Raw genomic sequence first — 21,896 nt, 5'->3', positions numbered from 1 at the left:
TTGTCTTGGAGTGTGCCTTTAGTCGCCTCAGGTTGAACAGGCTGCCATCGGTGCGATAGCGGATGTAGACACCATCGTCCTCATCTAGATCTACTGCGGCTCTTTGAAGCATCATGCTAAAGAAGATCGTAAAGAGAGTTGGCGCGAGAACGCAGCCTTGCTTTACACCTGTGCCTATTGGGAAGGGCTCCGAGAGGTCGTTGCAGTGTCTGACTTGGCCTCGCTGGTCTTCGTGTAGCTGGATGATCATGCTGAGGAACCTTGGGGGACATCCTAAACGTTCCAAGATTTGCCACAGGCCTTTCCTGCTAACGGTATCGAAAGCTTTGGTAAGGTCGACAAAAGTCACATACAGACCCTTGTTCTGTTCCCTGCATTTCTCTTGGAGCTGCCTGAGAACAAATACCATGTCGGTGGTGCTCCTGTTAGCTCTGAAGCCGCACTGGCTCTCTGGGAGGAGTTCTTCTGCAATGGTGGGCACCAGTCTGTTCAGGAGTATTCTGGCAAGGATTTTGCCTGCGATGGAGAGCAGGGTTATCCCCCGGTAGTTGGAGCAGTCTGACTTTTCCCCTTTGTTCTTGTATAGGGTGATGATGATTGCATCGCGAAAGTCCTGTGGTAATTTGCCTTGTTCCCAGCAGGTGACAAGTACTTTGTGAAGTGAGCTATGTAGTACTGTGCCCCCATGCTTCCAGATCTCTGGTGGAATTCCATCAACTCCTGCTGCCTTGCCACTTTTCAGTTGCTTGATGGCTTTAACAGTCTCTTCTAGGGTGGGGATCTCATCCAACTCTGTTTTCACCGGTTGAAGTGGGGTGAGGTGGATTGCTGAATCTTGAACTACGCGGTTGGCACTGAAGAGAACCTGAAAATACTCCGACCACCGGTTCAATATGGATGCCTTCTCTGTGAGGAGCACTTGGCCGTCTGCACTATGCAAGGGACTCTGAGCCTGATATGATGGACCATATACTGCCTTCAGGGCTTCGTAGAACCCTCTTAAATCACCAGTGTCTGCACACAGCTGGGTTCTCTCTGCAAGCTTGGTCCACCACTCGTTCTGAATGTCTCGAAGCTTGCGCTGGAGGTTGCTACATGCAGCGCGAAAGGTTGCTTTTTTCCCAGGACAGGAGGGCTGAGCAAGATGTGCTTGGTAGGCAGATCTCTTTTTTGCCAGTAATTCTTGGATCTCTTGATTGTTCTCATCAAACCAGTCCTTGTTCTTCCTTGTGGAGAACCCGAGGACTTCTTCAGAGATCTGCAGGACGGTAGTTTTTAGGTGTTCCCAGAGTGCTTCTGGAGAAGGGTCTGTGGGGCAACTGAGGTCCTCAATTCTTGACTGGAGTTTTGCCTGGAAGGCAGCTTTAACTTCGGCTGACTGGAGGCTGCCAACCTGAAACTTCCTCCGAGGGATACCTCCTCTCCTGGGTGTGGGTTTAAAGTGAAGACGGAGATTGCAGCGTACAAGACGATGAGGGTAAGGTTACCAGAATTGTCCTGTCCTTTCAATGGAGACTTAATGAATGGAATTGGGCAGCTGATGCTTTTCACCCATGGAGGTAAATCTCTTATTAAACTGCTATTAAAGGGCTGGAGTTTTTTCCCTCCAGGTACTTGGCAGCCCTATCACACATTTGTTTAAAAGTGTGTTTTGTCCTGACCAGCTGGCAAGTATGAATGGGAATAGCTCCTGTTCATTTCCACTAAGCAGCAAAGAAATATTTATCCCTTCAGTGACCACATGGTTTGATTGCCATCATCAAGGAAGCATAAATAAATAAATAAAATCATTTCACCTCTCCTACCTACTATCACCTGCATTGGCCACGTAGAACTTTCCCAGGAGGTAAACCACAGCCAGAGCACAGCAGCCTCCAGATATGTGTCGGGTTACCCGTTCTTGCTCTATCTGTTTGTCCTGAGGAGACAGAAAAAGAAGCTTACAGGAGGAAGGTGCAGGAGAAACCAAACCAGATAATGGAGTAAAAGAGGCTGGGAAGTATAATCATGTGAGGCGTAGGACTTTTGGAACAACCACAGGGAGCACCTCAAAGAGCCACCTAGCCAGTTCCTGCTGCCTTTGAGGGCACTCTTTACAAGATGCTTTATTATTTATTTATTACTTTCTACTTGGGCCCTAAGAACACATTACAAGCAGACAGATACAGCAGTAGCTCAACTGCTTGTTTAATGGAGGAAAACATGCTGTATTGTGGACAATCAGGAACACTAGAGAATGTAATTCATTCCTTGCTCACCACCGTTTCTTGCTCCAAATCTGCCACTGCAGAAATTTCCCTGCTCCAACATTTTAAAGGGACATTTTCCCACATTTAAAATATAGTCTATGGGAGGACAATATCTCGTGTTTTCATGAGCAATTTGTAGAAAGACTGGGCAGGGAAGTCCTGGTCTACACATGCAGCAGACGGAGGTGACAGTGAAGTGGCAGAAGGAACTTTACCATTTCAGACTGTGAGCAATAGATTACATTTTATTTCAAAGTTACCCTGCATTAATTTCCCATTGCAACTGGAAAACTAGCACAACAAGCCAACATAAGGATGTATTTTTCTCTCTTTGATGTGCTGATCTGTTTTAATTTGCAGAGAGTTTTTATAGGGGACAGCATTTTAAAATATTACTTTCCCAACTTCCAATGGACCATTCTACCATCAAGATTATACTGCTTCATTCTGCTACATGTGAAGACCAAGTCTAGATAAGAGGGTGTCCCCAAGTATACTCTCAGGATGCATTGCCAATTTAAAGAGTACCCACTCATGAATTCCTTTAAACTATGCCACAGGGACCCAATTCTGGTCCAGAGCACCATGGCATGTGGTAGGGAGGGATCCTGCTTTCCCCTTGTTCCATTTTTCCAACCAGCATTTTGCAGAAATGGCACAAGGGGTGTTATTTGCCCATACACCCTCCAGCACAGTTTCTGGTGTGGGGGGGAAAGTGCAGGGAGGAGGCAGGATGGGAAGCAATGCCACTCTTCTCACCATTCCTTATTTTCAAAATGGATCTTATCACCTCTCAGCTCATTTGCTTTCAAAGGCAAACAATTTCAAACCATTGAACCTGCCTTCAGTTTCTCTCTCTCCTCCACCTCATGAGAGCATGTCTTTCAGCTGCAGAGGTGCCCATTCTATTTTGAAAAGTGGCTCCCTTGTCTAGGAGAGGGAGCTTGCTTAATTTGCACTACAATTTTGCAAATCACCATGTGGTATCCCAGGGATATCATCTGTTTCGCTGAGTTGCTTTTGAATCATATGATATAGTATTTGAACAGCCCTGAGCAAGTTTCTTCCCACACATGAATCCCAGAATGCATTGCATCTGCCTCTAAGATGAGGGAAAAGACAAGAAGGAAGCAAGCAGAGTTCAGTATGCCTATCGCTTCCCCATTGTAGGGCTGGAAAAGAAAGTAAAGTACAGATAATATCTGTGAAGATATGCATGAAAGTAGCTGTAATAGCAAGGTGGAAAAGATTATGGCAGAAACCTATGGATATTCAAAGAGGCTAAAAATGTTTTCACTGCGGTGGTGGCACAACAGACATAACACCACAGTTACCTTGTGCCAGATGCCAGAGAAGAAAAGAAGTTCTGAAAATATCTTACAGCTCTCACTGTTTAAGTGGAGGTGGTTAATCCTCCTAGTTGTCATACAATGGATTCACACAGCCAGATAATGTGTGGGCCATTTTCTACATGGCACATTGTACTATCCCACAATTGCTTGTATGAAACTGTTATCACAGATTTGCTATTATGAAAAATTGTTTAAATAGGTGAAGACTCACATGGGAAAACTAATATTTTTAGGTGTTGCTTTTGACCATATGTACAGAATGCACTGCATGCAATCCTCCTGATATGGACACTTACCATTTTGTCTAGAAATGGCAATCTGTGTATATCGTACTTTCAGAACATGAGTACCAAAGCTGAAAATACATGTTGCAACACAAAGCAATCAAAAATGAACCAGAGGGATCATGTCTAATGCATTCTTCCTGTGCAGACGGTCAGATGTAATGCCCGAAAACACCTAGTGGATCCTTGACAACTGCCACAGGAAACAGCAACTATACAACAGCTGCATTTTATCATGCAGAAAGCTACGTGTTAATTCCTTTAGGTGACTTCAATCACTTGCTTCTGTGAAACCACATCTACTCCTGAAAAATAAGTCTTTACAAAAGAACTTGCAATAAAACATTGACAAATGCCTTTCCACCATCTGAAAGCATCTTTTCACCTTCCCTGATGGTTAGCTTCTAATTTAACTTCTAACTAAGCAAGTTTAGCTTGAACCTTCTGACAGGTCAGAGTGAACACCAGCTAACATTGTGCTTGCTAATGAGCTCAATGCAAATGTCTTGACAACAAAATATAAATTCGGATTTAGACGCATTTACATCATCAACTGATTTGATAATCATTCCCTTTTCCTCTTCTGTCCTATGTAACGGCAGGTGAATTACCTCTTGGAAGCTATACTTCCTGCAATGTTTGGGGGAAACTGTAAATGTTAAACTGTTATAAAACTGGTAACAGGCTTGTAGTCAATATGCCTTTGGTGTACTTTATTCCCTATGCTGGAGCAGAGACGGGGGCATCAAATTGTACAGGGCTGAGCTGCAGAGGAAAAGTCAACCAAAGCAGACTCTTAATCTGCAGCTAGGTAAGCAAATACCCAGTCAGACCAAAATAGTCCTGGGTGCTGCTATGTCAGCATCCTGGCTGCAAAAGGAAGTGAATGCATATTCCAGATGGAGAACAGCCAGGCAGGCCTGGAACCATCCCTTATCCCAGGACTCTCCAGTCATGTTTGTCAGTCTTCATGTCACTGTGAGGAATGTGTCATCCAGTATGATAATGTTTTCTTATTTATTTAGATTTCTTTCATCCCCTGTCCAAAATGTCAAAATGGTTCAAGACAGGTTACAAATCCACCCTCATTACATTTTAACCTTGTAAGGTAAGTTAAACTTACCCAATGCCACTCACTGAGTTTCATGGCCAGGCAGGATTTGAAGCTAGAACTTTCCAGTTCCAGTTCAACACTACACCACACTGGCACTCTCTCACTCTCCTGTACAAATGATACACATTTTTGCAAACTATGCAAATAAAGCATAGTTTTGATTGTTGAAAGCTGCAACTTAAACTGATCCAGAGTCTGTGCCAGATTGGTATATCATGAAGCAGTTTATATCATGAAGCAATTTGCTTAGTATGGATAAAAGAATGGATAATGTTGTTAAACAAAAAACTCTTAGCGTTGGAAGGTCATGGAAATAAATTTGGCTGGCATGCTTATATGTATTATGGGGAAAAAAAGATAGACGGCTTTTTCTCTCACCATTATATAAGAAACAGCTTGCTAAATACATGGATGAAATATAAGAAATATGGAGATGAGAGAAAACCGTTATGGATAGTGCCAGCCGAAGTGATAAAAATAACAGCTGAGATGGGTGAAGAAAAGTGGTTGTCATATAATCAACTATTAAAAATACAAAGTGGCAAAATAGAATTGAAAACTGCTGAAGAGCTGAATAATAAATATGATTGGTTTCAAATGCAACAAATAAAGAGCTTGGTGGAGAATGACATTAAAACTGAAGGAATAAGAAAAGAGCAAACAGAAATAAAAAAAGTTCTGCTTGGAGACCGAAAAATTAATTTCAAAATTATATTAAATGGTCTACGGAAGATGAAGTAGTAAAATCTCAAATGATTAAGTGGGCAATTAATGTAGATAAAGAAATACAGATGGAAACTTGGGAATATTTGTGGAAGAACTCTATGAAGCTTTCGACGTGTCATAGTATTAAAGAGAACTGTTTTAAAATGATGTATAGATAGTATATGACTCCTAAGAAATTGGCAAAGATGAATAATAAGATGCCAGACAGATGTTGGAAATGTAAAAAACATGAAGGTTCTTTCTACTATATGTGGTGGACTTGTGAAAGAGCAAAAAAGTATTGGCAGATGATTCAACAAGAAATTTCTAGGATCTTGGGATATGAATTTAAGAAAGTTGCAGAGACTTTTCAGTTGGGATTACAAATGGAAAAATTTCCAAAAGAAGATAGAACTATAATTTGGTACTTGCTTTCAGATGCTAGGACATTATATGCTCAGTTGTGGAAGCAAGAAAAAATACCAGAGAAATAGGATTGGATTGTAAAAGTTATGACATGGAGTGAAATGGACAAATTAACAAGAATTTTAAGAGACTATGATTTAGAAGTTTTTAAGATGGAGTGGAAAAAGTTCAGAAGATATGTAGAAAAAGAGTGGAAAATAAAAGGACATTGGACAATTTTTAATAATGATTAAGTCTTAGAAAAAAGAAGAATATTAATTTTTGTTTTTATTAGTTAAGGGTACCTTTAAATATTAGTACTTTAAGTTAATAACACCGGTGGGGGTCAAGTAACGGGGGGAGGGGTGGGTAGAAAGTAATATATGGGATAGATAAAAGAAGTTATTAATGATGCAAGAAATATAATTTGTTACCATATGTTACCAAATAAAATTGTTTTAACCAGAGTCTGTGCCAGATTGGGAAACTGATTTTTGGATCTCTGCATTTGGATTTTAGGAGCTTGCATTCCTACAGCTTTTTTCAGAGCTTCCCAATTCACCCCCTGGTTCACTCACCATCTTTTTGAATGCATTCTCAATGGCTCCCACTACCAAGCTCTCATGGGAAACTGCCTTCTCCATATGGAAACGTGGCAAAGCGCTGTTGGGAACCTCAACGTCTTCCTCTGCCAAGGGAGCCCTATTTTGTTCTCCTGAAACTGTCCGTGAAGCATCTTGCAAGCAGATCGGAGGAGGTGAGGAGTCTTGGAGGATGTCTACTAATTCCCTGAGGTGATCACGGATGTGGAAGTGTAGTAACTTAGATGCCATGACTGCCGCTCCACTTCCAGCATGTCCATCAAACAAACCCCAGTAATAAAAGTACAGGCCTTTTTTGCACTGCTGGAGAAAAAGAAAAAAGAAAAGATTGCCCTAAAATGATGCCAAAAGCACAAAGCAACCCACCTGAAAACAAACAACTCCCCTAAAAAGGTCTAAAAAAAAAAAAAAGGTAAGCGGCAAGAGGCAACTTGTGATGTGCAAGTCTGCTATGTAGTTTCTGCAATGAAGTCTATTGAGGTCAGTATTGTCTACTGTGACTGGCAGTGGCAATCCAGGTCTCAAGCAGAGGTCTTTCACAACACCTACTACCTAATCTTTTTGATCAGAGATGCTGGCAATTGAACCTGGGACGTCTACATGCAAAGCATATGCTCTACCTTGGAACCACTTCACAATGAAGGGTTCATGGCTAAGTGGTAGAATATCTGCTTGGCATAGGTTCAATCCCCAGAATCTCCAGTTAAAAAGGACCAGGCAGTAGGTGATGTGAAAGATCTCTGTCTGAGATCCTGGAGAGCCACTGTCAGTCTGGGTAGACAATATTGACTTTGATAGACTGATGGTCTGATTCAGTAGAAGGCAGCTTCATGTAACAGTGTACTCTGTGCCCCTGAAAGAAATCAAAATGGAGTGTCAAAGGATCCCAAATTCTGCACCAAAACAAGCTGACTCCTGCCTATTTATTATTTTTAATTATCATAATTTTATTCTACCCTATTAAGCAGTATAGGCCATCATACAGAGGATTCATCCTTCATATTTTATTCTGAAAACATGATCCATGCTCATCCAACAAGTCAAGCAAGGATTTGAACCAAGGATTCCCCAGTCATAACCTGATACACTAACCAATATATAACATTGGCTCTCATTCTTGTACAAATGGTTCTTATCATTCTTTTGTTTTTACTTTGTGAGCCACTTGAGCAGATCTTTGGTAAGGCAGCAAACAAAACAAATGTTTCTGCTAACTCGTATGCTGTATTGAATATAATCTGCTTCTGTTGGTCAAGCAAAAGTTAAGAAGTAATGTTCTGGCTCTAACTAATAGACACTTCAAGGTGGGCAGCTATGTTGGTGTGAATAGAACAAAGTTAGAGTCCAGTGGCACCTTGAAGACTAACAAAGTTTTATTCAAAGTCGTACATATAGAGGGTGGGTACTCATCAATATGTACAACCAGAGCTTTTTTTGTAGAAAAAGTCCAACAGGAACCCATTTGCATATTAGGCCACAACCCGATACCACGTCAGCTGGAACTGCATTCTTGTGCATTCCTGCTCAAAACTGTACAACTGCTATTTCTAATTCCATTTCATTGTCTGAGGAAATGTGCTTGCACACAAAAGCTCACACCTTGAATAAAACTTTGTTGGTCTTAAAGGTGCCACTGAACTCTAATAGACACCCTCATTGATCAGCTTTCCTGACTTCTGACAACTCACTAGGCACTGCTCATATATCCCACATGATTGAAACTTTTTGTGACATCATAAAGGCTCAGAAGAAGAAGCTGCCTTATACTGAATTAGGGTATTGGTCCATCATAGTCAGCATTATCTACTCAGACTGCCTGTGGCTCTCCAGGGTCTCAGGCAGAAGTCTTTCACATCACCTATCACCTGATTCTTTTAGCTAGGGAATCAAGGGATTTAACCTGGAACCTTCTGCATGCCAAGCAGATGTTCTTCCACTGGCCCATAGCCCCTTCCCCTTAAAGTAAAGCTGCAGTGATTCCTGTGTTGATGGCCAAGGGAAAGGTTTTCAAAACCTGTTGGCAGTTGGATCCACATATAGTCTGGCCTTACACATGCCCACAGATGGTAAAGAAATGTCCAGACTAAACATGTGAAGAAGACACATGTCAGGAGTGAACTGGTCTTAAAGGTGCCACTGGACACAAACTTTGTTCTGCTGATTCAGACCAACATGGCTACCCACCTGACTCTATTTTGGCCCTTAACAGTTAGTATCTGAGGACTGAAGCTACCTTGTTCTCAAAACAGGATAGAAATGAGATGTAAACACAAGACTGAGTTTGCTCTAGAAAGAGGCTGTTCTAATGATTATGCTGCTTACCCCCTCCGGGTCTCCAAATGTTTCCTTGGAGACTGGGTTATTCCTCTGACTGGCTCGCTTCTCCACAAATACTGCCTCACAGCAGGCTTGATCCTCATTGTGCTGGCTCTTGCCAGCATTTATTACCCTAGGAAGGAAAGAAGAATACAGAGAACGACAGAGTTTGGTCAGGGCAAATGTCTGATTTGATCAAAGGATTTCATTTTCCCTGCCTACCCTTCATGTCTTATACAAAGGACACCTGAGACTCAAGACAGACTATTATTTTCTTCAGAAAGTTGAAGACAATAATTCTTCAGAGGAACCTGACACATTTGTGCATGCCAAAATCTGCTGTCTCAGATGGACTACTTTACACTACTGAAAAACCTGCTGTGTCACAGCGTGTACATTCTTTGCCTACTTTTTTTGCTATTTATATATTGCCCATTTGAGTAAACGTGACAAAATAAAGGTGTATTTGCATCAGTGGCCCCCAACCTTGATGACCACCTTTGGAATTCTGACACTGGGTAGTGGGCCCAACTACAAAATGGCTGCCATAGGATATGGAACCATACACCCAGAGAAGTCCAAGGGAAAAGAGGGGTGGTTAAAAAAAAAAAAACACTGGGAAAGAAGAATGAGAAAATAAAAATGACACTAGTGGCAGTTGCCTCCAAAACAATGTTATTTTGCAGAGCAAACCTGATCTCCAGTGGCCTATCTGAAGCCATGCTGGGCAAAAGCTCCATCTGGCTCTCCACCTACCTTAGGAAAATGTTTGGCTGGTACCATGTTAGGGACCTGGTTTGTATCATGGGAAGCAATGTCCCTCTGAAGCCACTTTTAGCTTCCTTAAAATGAAGGAACTACCAGCCCAATTGACATCATTTTGCCCTCTCTGTGCTCCACAGAGAAAAAATGCTTCATAAACTGGTTTAATATAATATGTATGGAAATGTTTTTATATATTTAATTTTAATATGTTTGTAAATTGCTAATGTTTTTAAACTGTTGTTAGCCACCTTGAGTCTGTCGGGGGAGAGCGAGATATAAATCTGATAAATAAATAATCTTTCAAGCAGCTTTTCTCGCAGAGTTCCTAATAATCAGCAGCTCATCCATCTCAATGCAGAACTAAATGACCAAAAGGCAACAGAAGTCATACAAATTAAGCAATATCTTGTTAATCTGGCTACCGGTGGGGGTGGGGTGGGGAGAGTGGTTGAGTTCTATCAGTTACGAGTCCTATCAGTTACAAAACTCAGTTTTGTGGGAGGAAGTTGTAGAAATGCAAAACAGGAAGTGTGTTGTAGACAAGAACACTATGTTGCAGACAAATCTGTCTGCAGAGCAAAAATGATTTGACATTGAGGAAGTATGATTGGAATGGGAGTTTTTAAATTGCTTCATCTATCCATGCTAGGAGGCTAGAAAAACCTTCTATGTGCCTCTAGACCAACATAACTTTTTAAGAGCATACAGCAACCTACAGCATACATGAGATATCATCTCACAGAAGCCCACAGGGGGCATGGGCGAAGATAAACATTTATATAATCCCTTTCCTCCATCAAGCTCAAGGTAATGTCCACAGATAGTCCAGACTTTGCTCAGCAAGGTTGGTGCAACAGGTGTCTTCAGACCAGGCCTTAGATGTATTTTTAGGCAATGTCTCCATATCTTCCTATACCAATGATATATCTTCCTATACCTTTTAGAGACCAAGTGCCCAAACTACAAGCCAAAACCCACTTATTTATCACAAAGTGCCAACACAGCAATTTACTGAGGTTTTAGTTTAGAAAAAAACAACTCTTAGTGAAATTAATAAACTGACAGAATATTTGGTCTGGATACCATTTGCTTAGGAAACTAACAAAATAGTAACATGTCAGAATGGGAGAATGATGGTGAAAGTGTCATAAGGCAATAAATGGAGCCTGTTCATTGCTGTTGCTTGCAAGTCTGGGTTAAACTGAGAACATGCCTTTCCCAGAGGTGTTGCTGTCCACCTAATTTACTTTTGAACATATAACATACATTATAAACATCATTCTAGTTTTCCATTAGGAAAAAATAATACATTAAAACATAGTGTGTTTAGTAGGAGCTGGTGGTTAGGGTGTCTAAATCAGATCTGGGAGGTCCTGATTCATATGCCCACTCTGCCTTGGCAGCTTGCAGGAAAACCTTGGCCCAGTAAAATACTCTGAGTTAACTCACCTTATTGGTTCATTGTGAGGATACAAGAGAAGGGGAGAGTGTGTCAAACCACTTCAGTGTCCTTTTGGGGGAGGAAGGCAGGGAATACATGATGTTAGTTAATACATTAAGTTGATGAAAGGAGTCCACTGATTTATATGACTACATCTGAGTCCAGCAGCACCTTAGAGAACAAGATTTTTGAGAGTCAAAGCTCCTTTTATCTAATCAAGGGAGCTCTAATGCTGGAAAGTTTGTGCCCCTTCCCTCAAATCTTGTTGGTCTCTAAGGTGCTCCTGGGCTCGAATCTAGTTGTTCTACTATGAACCAGCACAGCTACCCCTTGAAACGTCAGGGATAGTCTGAATTGTATTAACTAGAAAGTCTGATGTGAGAAAGGAGGGCCAGTTTGGTGTAGAGGTTAAGTGTATGGACTCTTATCTGGGAGAACCTGGTTTGATTCCCCACTCCTTCACTTTCAGTTGCTGGAATGGCCTTGGGTCAGCCATAGCTATCACAGAGCTGTCCTTGAAAGGGCAGCTTCTGGGAGAGCTTCTTTCAGCCCCATCTACCTCACAGGGTGTCTGATGTGGGGGAGAAAGATAAAGGAGATTGTGAGCTGCTCTGAGACCCTGAGATTCAGAGTGAAGGACGGGATATAAATCCAATATCTTCTTCTTTCTTTAAACTAAAACCGCAATCCTGTGCATGTGTAGAGAGTAGTGCAGTGAGCCACAGTGCTCACTGTAGATTATTTCCGAGTAACCATGGAGAGCAAGCCCAATGAGAAAAGGCTAAGGGATTTGGGGATATTCAGTCTGGAGAAGAGGAGGTTGAGGAGGGAGACATGATTGCTCTTTTGAAGTATTAGAAGGGCTGACAGTTAGAGGGCAGGGAGCTGTTCCTGCTGGCAGCAGAGGAGAGGACTGGCATAGGAAAAACTTTTTAACAGTAAGAGTTGTTCAACAGTGCATTCGACCCCCTCACTGGCAGTTTTTAAGCAACGGTCAGACAAACACTTGTCAGGGATGCTCTGGAAAAAAACAGAACAGCAGTGCAACAGTTCAAAAACAGCTTATCAACAATTTGCCTTATGGTCCCTGTAGCTTGAAAAAGCTCTGCTCAGATACTGCTATCAGAAGCACCGTATTTGAAAGCAAGGAAGCCTGCAGTTCCTCCCTTTCCACTCCTAAACAAGAGGCGATACCGGCCACTGTTTCTGCCAGATTAGTGGGATCCAACATTTGCTGTAATAAACCCACATCCCTTTAAAAAAAATGTGCTTGATTCAAGGTCCTGATCTCTCTCTCCCCTCCACCCCATCCCCACACACCCATGCTCTCTGCTTCCCTTTGGCTTGAACCGTGCCACAACAGTTTTGAAATATGAAACGTAACTAGGTCTTGGCCACATGAAAACGTGAAGCTGCCTTATACCCATCTCTCTAGTGCAGGGGTGGCCAAACTGTGGCTCTTTCACACACATCTTGTGGCTCTTGAAGCCCCCACCAGAGAAGGCATTTGTCTCTTTAAACCACTTCTTCAAGCCAAGCCAGCCAGTGGCTTGGAGAATGCATTTAAAGTTCAAGTTGCTTTCTTTCCACCTCTCCCTTCCTGCTCCCTCCCACCATCTATTTTCCTTCCTTCCTTCTCTCAGACATCTGACATTTGTGTCTGGTGGCTCTCACACATCTGACATTTATTCTATGTGGCTCCCATCTAACCCCCTCCCTAAAACTGCAGGCACGCCTGCAAGGAATTTTCCTCTGTGTGTTGTGCTTGGGGGCTGCATTGTGTTTACATCTCCCCATGTTAGAATTCCAAAAGTGCCCATGAGCTCAAAAAGGTTGGAGTGCCCTGTTGTCTCTCTGAAGGAGGCCCAGTTAGGGTTGCCAGGTTTGGGTTGGGAAATACCTGGAGATTTGGGGGAAGGAGCCTGAGTTTGGGGAGAGAAGGAACTTCAATGAGATATGACTCCAGAGTCCACCTTCCAAAGCAGCCATCTTCTCCAGGAAAACTGATCTCTTATCGCCTGGAGATTTGTTGTAATCCCAGGAAGTTTCCAAACACAACCTGGGGGTTGGCAACCCTGTTCTGCACCCATGCTCAGAAGGGTATAATGCCACAGAGTCCACCTTCCAAAGCAGATATTTTTTTCCAGGCGAACTGACCTCCATCACCTGGAGATCAGTTGAAAAAGCCAGCAACCTCCAGCTACCACCTGGAGCAGGGGTGGCCAAACCGTGACTTGGTAGTTACAGATGGTTCTTTTGCAACTATTGTGTGGCTCTTGAAGCCCCCACCGTCCCATCAGCCAGCTTGGGGGAAGGCATTTGTTTCTTTAAATCCCTCTCCAAACCAAGCCACTCAGAGCCCTCTCCGTGGGCACGCGTGCTCCCTGCCCTCCCTGTGCTCACGAGGCTCGGATCCCCCCTCCGTGGCCCCTCTGCCGTTGCCTCCCACTTTCCCTCCCTCCCCAGAGCTACAGCTGCGCTCCATGCCCCCCCCTCCTAAGAGGCACCCCGAGTCATGCCAAAGCTGGACCCTACCGGCTTCAATGTGGCCAGCGCGCCTTCTAACTCTTTGAAGCCGGAAATGAGGGAGAGTGAAGTCTTCTCCCATGCAGGCTTCAAAGAGTTAGAGGGCGCACCAGCCGCATCAAATCTGGTAGGGTCCAGCTTCAGCGCAGCACAGCTCAGCGTGCCTCCGAGGAGGGGGGCCACGGAGCATGGCTGCATGCAGCTCCAGGGAGGGAGGGAAAGCGGGCGAGGGGGGTCTGCAGGGGGGAACCAAGCCTCATGCGTGGGGGGGGGGCGAGGGAGTGCACGTGCCCACAGAGAGGGCTCTGAGTGCCGCCTCTAGCACCCGTGCCATAGGTTCGCCACCACTGTCCTATACTGTTACTCTAAAAGAGAGGAAATGTGAGGGGGAATAACTTCATGGATCATGAAATAATTTGTAGAACATGCTACAAGGCTGGTCCTATTCCCACCATGCTAGGGTTAGGCACTGGACTGTCCAAAATATTTAGTTTTTGTCCAAAGAATGGTCAAGGATACTTAAAGCATAAATTATGAAAAAATTATTTTCATCATGAAATGTTATTGCTAATTATAAAAAATCCTCAATTTTGTTAACTAATTGGAAAATAATGGCATTACCCTTAAAAACAATAAATTCTTAGAATATTTAACAATGTTGGATGAAGTCTAGAAATGTGAACAATTTACTGAACAGTTCAGTTCTCTTTCGCTTTTAATCTAGAACATGAGGACCAGCCTACAGTCAAACAATGTAAACATTAAACAAGAAAAAAACAAAAATATAGGAACTATATGCCAGCTGAACCAGGTAGCCAGCTGCAGAAGCTTTGCTGTGTTGCCTGATTTGCCTTAGACTGCTGAAGGCCGGGGGTGGGAGATGGGGAGTAAACAGCCATGACTCCTGACTTTGTCAATAACGAATATCATGCTAAAAGAAAAAGATAATTTGCCAGAGAGGCTGCCTTGAGTTCGTGTAATAACTGGTTGTGGGTCAAATACCAGGAAATGAAGTGAAAGCATCTGTCAGTGTGCCAGCTTTACATCTGTGCAGGTCTTTAAACCTTTAGAAAGTCTTTAGTACACTTTGGCCTAATAGATGAACACAAGAACCTGCCTGATAGTAGCCTTCTCCCCATGTTACACTGAATGCATATACTTCCTGTGTGCATACGTCTGTTTGCAAGAAAGAGCCAACATGCATTCACTTTGCAAATGAAACCATGGACCACCAGTATGTGGACAAATGTGTGGTTTCATTCACACATTCAGTTATACATCTGTTGAACATGACAAAAAGGCAATCCCTCAAAGCAACCTACAACAGATAGAGAAAATGGCACTGCTGCACTTTTTATAGTATGTGTTGAATGTAACTGACTCAGACCATTGGTCCACCGAAGTCTACTCAGACTGGCAACAGCTCTTCAGGGTCTCAGGTCTTTCACGTCAGCTACAATCTGTTCATTTTTAACTAGAGATTGCATGTGGGACCTTCTGCATGCAAAGACACACTCTAGTAAAATTTGGCCACTATCTCCTTATGAACAAAGATTTGGTCATCCTGAGTCTAGAAATGTGTAAGCTATTTGCCATTTATGCCCTTCTGTCCCATGTCGATTTCTAAGGGAGTAATTTAAACAGAATTAGACTGCTTTTGGAGTTTAAATTATCTGCTATTAGAAATGGACAAATTTGTAACATATAAAATTGTGCAATGCATCCACAATAAGATACTGAATTACAGAATTGGCCTTAAGAAACCACTTTTTAAAGCAGGACTATTTTATATTGGGAAGCGGTATTGCTTTGTACAACAAGATCGGAAGACAAGGCCCTCCCTCCAGCTACTGGGGATGAGCTTATCCACAAACAAACCTTTAGGGTTGCCTACTTTACCACTGATGTCACAGGTATATCTTTGACATAAACCAAATATGTAGTTAGAAATATGGAGTACTCCCCCCTTTACTGTAACATTTTTCATCTGCTAATTCTACATATGAAAGCTGGTGCTAAACACAAAAATACTGAAGAGAGCTGAAAAATTGGTTTGTTATTGGGACACCAATTTTGAGGGTCTAGATAGGATATGACTCAGACTAGGACCCTTCCCAGTCCAACTTAAAGACTTACTCCATGTAGTGCATCTGCTGCAGTTTATATAACAGTGCCTCCTGTGCTGCAGTTCACCTCCGTTTATGGGATCACCTGGCTCAAAGAAGCCTTGTAAAGGCTGGGTATGCAAGGTGATTCCTCTGCAATCTGGTGTACTTGGGTGTCAGCCTATGTTTTAGAGTAAATTTAGTGCTTTAATTTCCCACCTGACCTGGATGACGCTTCTTGCTTCTGACCTCTTAAATTTGAACTGCTCATTTGTACTTGAACTTAATGTTGCTTATCACCTCTAGATAGAGTTGCCAACCTCCTGGCAGGGCCTGGAGGTCTCCCATAATTACAATTGATCTCCACATTAGAGACCAATTCCCCTGGAGAAAATAGCTGTTTTGGTGAATTCTATGGTATTATACCCCACTTCCCAAACCCCAACCTCCAGATCTAAAGTCCAGAAATTTCCTTACTTCCACCTTGAACTTCTGACCCTTGGCCTGATCTTGCTTCCATTTCATGCCCTTGGTCCTGCACCCTGAATTGCATATGGATTCCTGACATGTGGATGAACAGCCATCAACACAAACACAACATGAGGGCTGACTGACACTACCACTTCTGATGTTGGTTTTCAGTCTATGGCAACTTTCTCATTGTCCGCTAAGGCAGAATGTGGAGGCTGTAAAATTGTTCATCTTAGTGCTTCACCATAGTATGAATCAGCTTGGAACTACACATAAGCTTTTCAGGCAAGTTTGTGGTAGAATACTAAAGATGTTTTCACTCATTAGTTTGTGCTGTAATGTGAATACACTGGCAGGAGAGTGCACTTGATTTAAGGATGACTCTCTTGTGCTTTATATTCCACATTAACAATATTTGCAAAGTTCATAAATATAATATGACAAGCTCAGGGGTGTTTTATAATGTTATGTTGGCCACTGGTTGTGTAACTGATTGGCTACTACGTGAGACAGGATGCATTGTTATGTTCATTCAATGTTGTACAATCTGATCCTATGCACACTGACTCAAAAGTGCAAGTGTGTTCAACAGGATTTATTCGGGGGGGGGGGGGGGATAAGATTGCAACCTAAATCTGCTTCCAAGTGCGGCACCACCACATTCAGTGCTGCTTACCAAAGGTCATTAGGGGTGGAATATATTCTCATGAAGGTGACACTGTCAAGGAAGTTTTGATTCTTTTAATTATGATTTCCTCCCTTGTATTTATAATATGTGCATTTTTGGTTCTTTTCCATATACTTTGATATGTAACCAGGACATAAGTTTCCCTTTATGGTTGTTTTTTTTTTAAGTCACAGTCTTGTGAGGAAATGCATTTTTTCCTTGGAGGATCGAAATAAGTCAATTCTGCTCTAAGTTTTAAGTGTTCCCCCCCCCCCTGCAGAGAGAATAAGCTGGAAGAGAAATTAATTCAGCTGCTTTCCAGACTTACCTCAGCTCACCTTCATACAAATGCTAATAGATCTAGCTAGAGACAACAGGAGGGACTAGTCCCCCCTCCTTCAAGCAGGGAACAGAGGTGTGGAGGTGTTAAATACTAGAGTGTCTTCAGGAAGGAAAACTCTAGAGATGTCAAGAAAAGCTTCCTTGACTTGGCCTGACCAGGTCAGTTGGAGGGGGGGAAAGGTTATAAAACTTAAGGGAGAAAGGGGGAAGCTCTCTTTCTCTTGGGTGCTGAGTCCATCAGAGCAGACAGAACTCTTAGCTAAGTTCTGGAGGAGGCAGACATTTTGACCATGTCCTAGCCCAAAGAAATGAAGGAAACCTCAAGATAATTGAAATGCCTAAATTAAGGAGCCTGTCCTATATTTGAACTACTGAAAGGTGGCCAACGGTAGCTCTCCAGATGTTTTTTGCCTACAACTCCCAACAGCCCCAGCCATTGGCCATGCTGACTGGGGCTGATGGGAGTTGTAGGCGAAAAACATCTGGAGAGCTACTGTTGGCCACCCCTGTGATAGGGCATATATAGAGGAACAGAGGAATTGGGTTTTACTCATTTCTTCTGAATCCCTTGCTCAATTTGATGCTTTACTAAAAGGATGCTTGTAAACATTTCCTTTTTAATAACTACTTCATAATTTTGGATGCTAGTAGTGGTTCTCTGTACCACATAAACCTCCACCATCTCAGACACAAAGAAGCGCTAGGGGGAAGGAAGGCAGTTGACAAGTGGCTATTCCTCCAGGGGTTCCCAAGACAGTAAATGATCACTGTGGTGACCAGGTGCTGGGCAGCGGGAGACACAGAGGCAAGGCCTCAGAACTTGTAAAAGAAACTGGGAGTCCTGACTCTCCCAATGGGTAATTCCCCCAAAAGGTCATGTGGTGGTGGCGGCAGGTTACAGGAGAGAAAGAAAAGCCTCTCCAGGTGCTGTGAAAACCTTGGAGGGCAAGGTAGAACAGGGACTACAGGTTAGAGCAGGCTGGTTCCACCACAGGTCTAGGATAAGGATGCTGGATGTTTGCTGCCCTAGTGTCTTCACCATCAAAATCGTCATTAGAATAACTCACTTTTCACTCCTCTTTCAAGGTAAGCTTGCTCTTACTGGTGAACAGGAAAAGCATATGGGTATGAGTGCAGACAACCATAACACTAAAACATAAATTACAATGATTTTTCCAACTTCCAATATTTGCATTGTGAAATGCTAGGTTTACGCAGCAGTAAAGTGAACTCTAGTTCACTTGTCATCTTCTCCCCATCCAGTATTTTAGGTAGGTTATTGACCCTTCTATATTAATTTATGTATTAAACTTATATCCTGCCCTACCCCATATATGGGCTTGGGACAGCTCACAATATATAAAATAACACTAAAGACCAACAATATAAAAACAATTAAACAATTAGACCAGGGAGGTCGAACATGCAGTTCGGGGGCTGAATCAGGCTCCCGGAGGGCTCCTATCAGGCCCCCGAGCAATTGGCTGTCATCTGCTTCCTTCTCCCTCTATCTTGCTTCCTTCTGCATAACAGCTTGCTTTGCAAGGCTTGCTCAATAGCACAGGAGCTACAGAGCAAAGCCTCTATTTTCTCCATTGGCTGAGGCTCCTCCCTTGGTGAGGAAGGGGGGAGGAATAGTTTGCTTTGCCAGGCTCTCTCAATTGCACAGCAGAGCTACTGAGCCAAGTCTCTCTTCCTTCTATTGGCTGAGGCTCCCGCCCCTCAGTCCCCTGGGGAAGGAAGGAAAGAGCCAGAGCTTCCTTTGCCCAGTTCCCTAGATCCCGTGGGAGAAATACAAAGAAAGCATATTTAAAACCAATGAATACTAGTGTTTTAAGCATGTTTTAAGTTTGTTAAAATATATATTTGGGTTTGTCTGCGTTCTTTATAAAAGGTATATCTCTGCTACCGGGGGGTGGGCTCCCTCCTGGGTGTCCTGCCCCCCCAGGGAAAGTGCATGTGCAATACATCACCTCTCCTCTCCCTGTGTAGTGAACGCTGCATGGTCACTGTCTGGCTATGCCTGGCAGATGGTCACTGCAATGGCCTCTCCTACATTACTGCATCTGTGGCAACACCTTCTCGCTGGTCCCTCCCGTTTTCACAGAGTTTGCCACGTCATGGTGCGACCGAATGTCCGGCAGTATAACCGGATGGGCAGGCTGGGCTCACCAACCTCGCCAGCCAAGAGAAGGAAAACTCTAACATCATGCCCAGGCAGACAGAGCTCGTTAATGTAACATCTACCGCCTGGAGGACTCGCTGCTGGCGTCCCAGCTTACTGGGCCATGGCAGATGACCCCATGGTGAAAGGGTGTAGCCAGTACTGCGCACACTGCGCTTCACCTGAAAATTCCTCTGCGCAGGCCTGAAAGGTATCCACATCCACAACCCACAACATACCAAGTCCTGCAGCGATGGGCAAGGGGTGAAATGGCAGGTGGAAGATGCCACTGGAAGCCGCAGTCCCGATGCTGCATGTAGGCGGTTCAGGGTATTGGTCGCCTGATGCTGACCCGGAGACGAAAGCATTTTTCGGCAGCACCCTGAACGACCAAGCAGCCTTATTTAGGGACAGCACTGCTTGCTCCGTATGGAGAAGGGCCTAGAAAAGGTGGCCTAAACAAAGCTTGTCTCCCCCCCCAGTTGGCTAGCCGCGGTCAACGGGCATCCTTACTTGCGGTTGAAAAATAACAACAAAGAAAAGGCATGCACCTGCCTCACAAAGTGTGCAAAGACTAAAGCTTGCGTGTTGGAATATCAGAACCATGCTTGACACAGTAGACAGTGGTCGCCCTGAACGACGCTCTGCTCTAGTTGCCCACGAACTTCTCAGGTTGAATATCGACATAGCAGCTCTCAGTGAGGTCCGTTTCTCTGAGGAAGGTAGTCTTCAAGAACACGGTGCTGGCTATACCCTTTACTGGTCGGGTAAGTCAAAGGCTGAGAGCCGCCTTTCTGGCGTTGGCTTCATGGTCAGGAATTCCATTGCCTCTAAACTCGAAAACCTGCCAACAGGTCACTCAGATCTCATCATGTCTATGCGCCTCCCTCTTCAAAACAAGCAGCATGCAACACTTTTCAGTGCGTATGCCCCAACCCTTCAAGCAGATTCTGCAGAAAAGAATAAGTTCTATGCTGATCTACGCAACCTCGTACGGAAGACCCCTATGGAGGACAAGGTGATCATCCTTGGCGACTTCAATGCCAGAGTAGGTAAAGACTCGGAAGCCTGGAAAAGAGTACTTGGCAAACACGGCATTGGCAACTGCAATGATAACGGGCGCCTCCTGCTAGAATTCTGCACGGAGCATCAGCTCACCATCACCAACACTATCTTCCAGCAGAAGAACAGTCTGAAGACAACCTGGATGCACCCACGGTCCAAGCATTGGCACCTTATTGACTACATTCTGGTGCGCCAGAGAGACCTTCGAGATGTCTTACACACCCGAGTAATGCCCAGTGCAGAATGTCATACGGATCATCGTCTTGTACGCTGCAATCTCCGTCTTCACTTTAAATCTACACCCAGGAGAGGCGGTATCCCCCGGAGAAAGTTTCAGGTTGGCAGCCTTCAGTCAGCCGAAGTTAGAGCTGCCTTCCAGGCAAAACTCCAGACAAGAATTGAGAGCCCCAGTTACCTCACAGATCCTTCTCCAGAAGCACTCTGGGAACACCTAGAAACTACCATCCTGTTGACCTCTGAAGAAGTCCTCGGGTTCTCCACAAGGAAGAACAAGGACTGGTTTGACGAGAACAATCAAGAGATCCAAGAATTACTGGCAAAAAAGAGATCTGCCTACCAAGCACATCTTGCTCAGCCCTCCTGTCCCGGGAAAAAAGCAACCTTTCACGCTGTATGTAGCAACCTCCAGCGCAAGTTTCGAGACATTCAGAACGAGTGGTGGACCAAGCTTGCAGAGAGAACCCAGCTGTGTGCAGACACTGGTGATTTAAGAGGGTTCTACGAAGCTCTGAAGGCAGTATATGGTCCATCATATCAGGCTCAGAGTCCCTTGTGTAGTGCAGATGGCCAAGTGCTCCTCACAGACAAGGCATCCATACTGAACCGGTGGTCGGAGTATTTTCAGGTTCTCTTCAGTGCCAATCGCGTAGTTCAAGATTCAGCAATCCACCTCACCCCACTTCAACCAGTGAAAACAGAGTTGGATGAGATCTCCACCCTAGAAGAGACTGTTAAAGCCATCAAGCAACTGAAAAGTGGCAAGGCAGCGGGAGTTGATGGAATCCCACCAGAGATATGGAAGCATGGGGGCACAGTACTACATAGCACACTTCACAAAGTACTTGTCACCTGCTGGGAACAAGGCAAACTACCATAGGACTTTCGCGATGCAATCGTCATTACTCTACATAAGAACAAAGGGGAAAAGTCAGATTGCTCCAACTACCGGGGAATAACCCTGCTCTCCATCGCAGGCAAAATCCTTGCCAGAATACTCCTGAACAGACTGGTGCCCACCATTGCAGAAGAACTCCTCCCAGAGAGCCAGTGTGGCTTTAGAGCTAACAGGAGCACCACCGACAT

At 43.9% G+C, this 21,896-nt stretch overlaps 1 protein-coding gene across 2 annotated transcripts in view; it reads right to left on the bottom strand.

Moving 5' to 3' along the window:
* PPM1J (protein phosphatase, Mg2+/Mn2+ dependent 1J) overlaps positions 1-21,896 on the bottom strand; it is a 47,404-nt gene that overhangs the window by 19,553 nt on the left and 5,955 nt on the right. The window contains exons 2-4 of one of the 2 annotated variants that reach the window (XM_060231217.1): positions 9,034-9,160; positions 6,688-7,014; positions 1,806-1,918 (exon numbers count right to left, since the gene is read on the bottom strand). In XM_060231217.1, coding sequence (XP_060087200.1) covers positions 1,806-1,918; positions 6,688-7,014; positions 9,034-9,160 — 567 coding nt within the window. The remainder of the gene's footprint in view (positions 1-1,805; positions 1,919-6,687; positions 7,015-9,033; positions 9,161-21,896) is intronic. The other variant, XM_060231218.1, reaches the window with a different exon arrangement.

The sequence above is a fragment of the Heteronotia binoei genome, chromosome 2 (genome assembly GCF_032191835.1).
Source record: "Heteronotia binoei isolate CCM8104 ecotype False Entrance Well chromosome 2, APGP_CSIRO_Hbin_v1, whole genome shotgun sequence".
Classification (NCBI taxonomy): Eukaryota; Metazoa; Chordata; class Lepidosauria; order Squamata; family Gekkonidae; genus Heteronotia; species Heteronotia binoei.
Note: the sequence above shows the minus strand (reverse complement) of the source record. Positions and strands in the feature narration are given on the sequence as shown.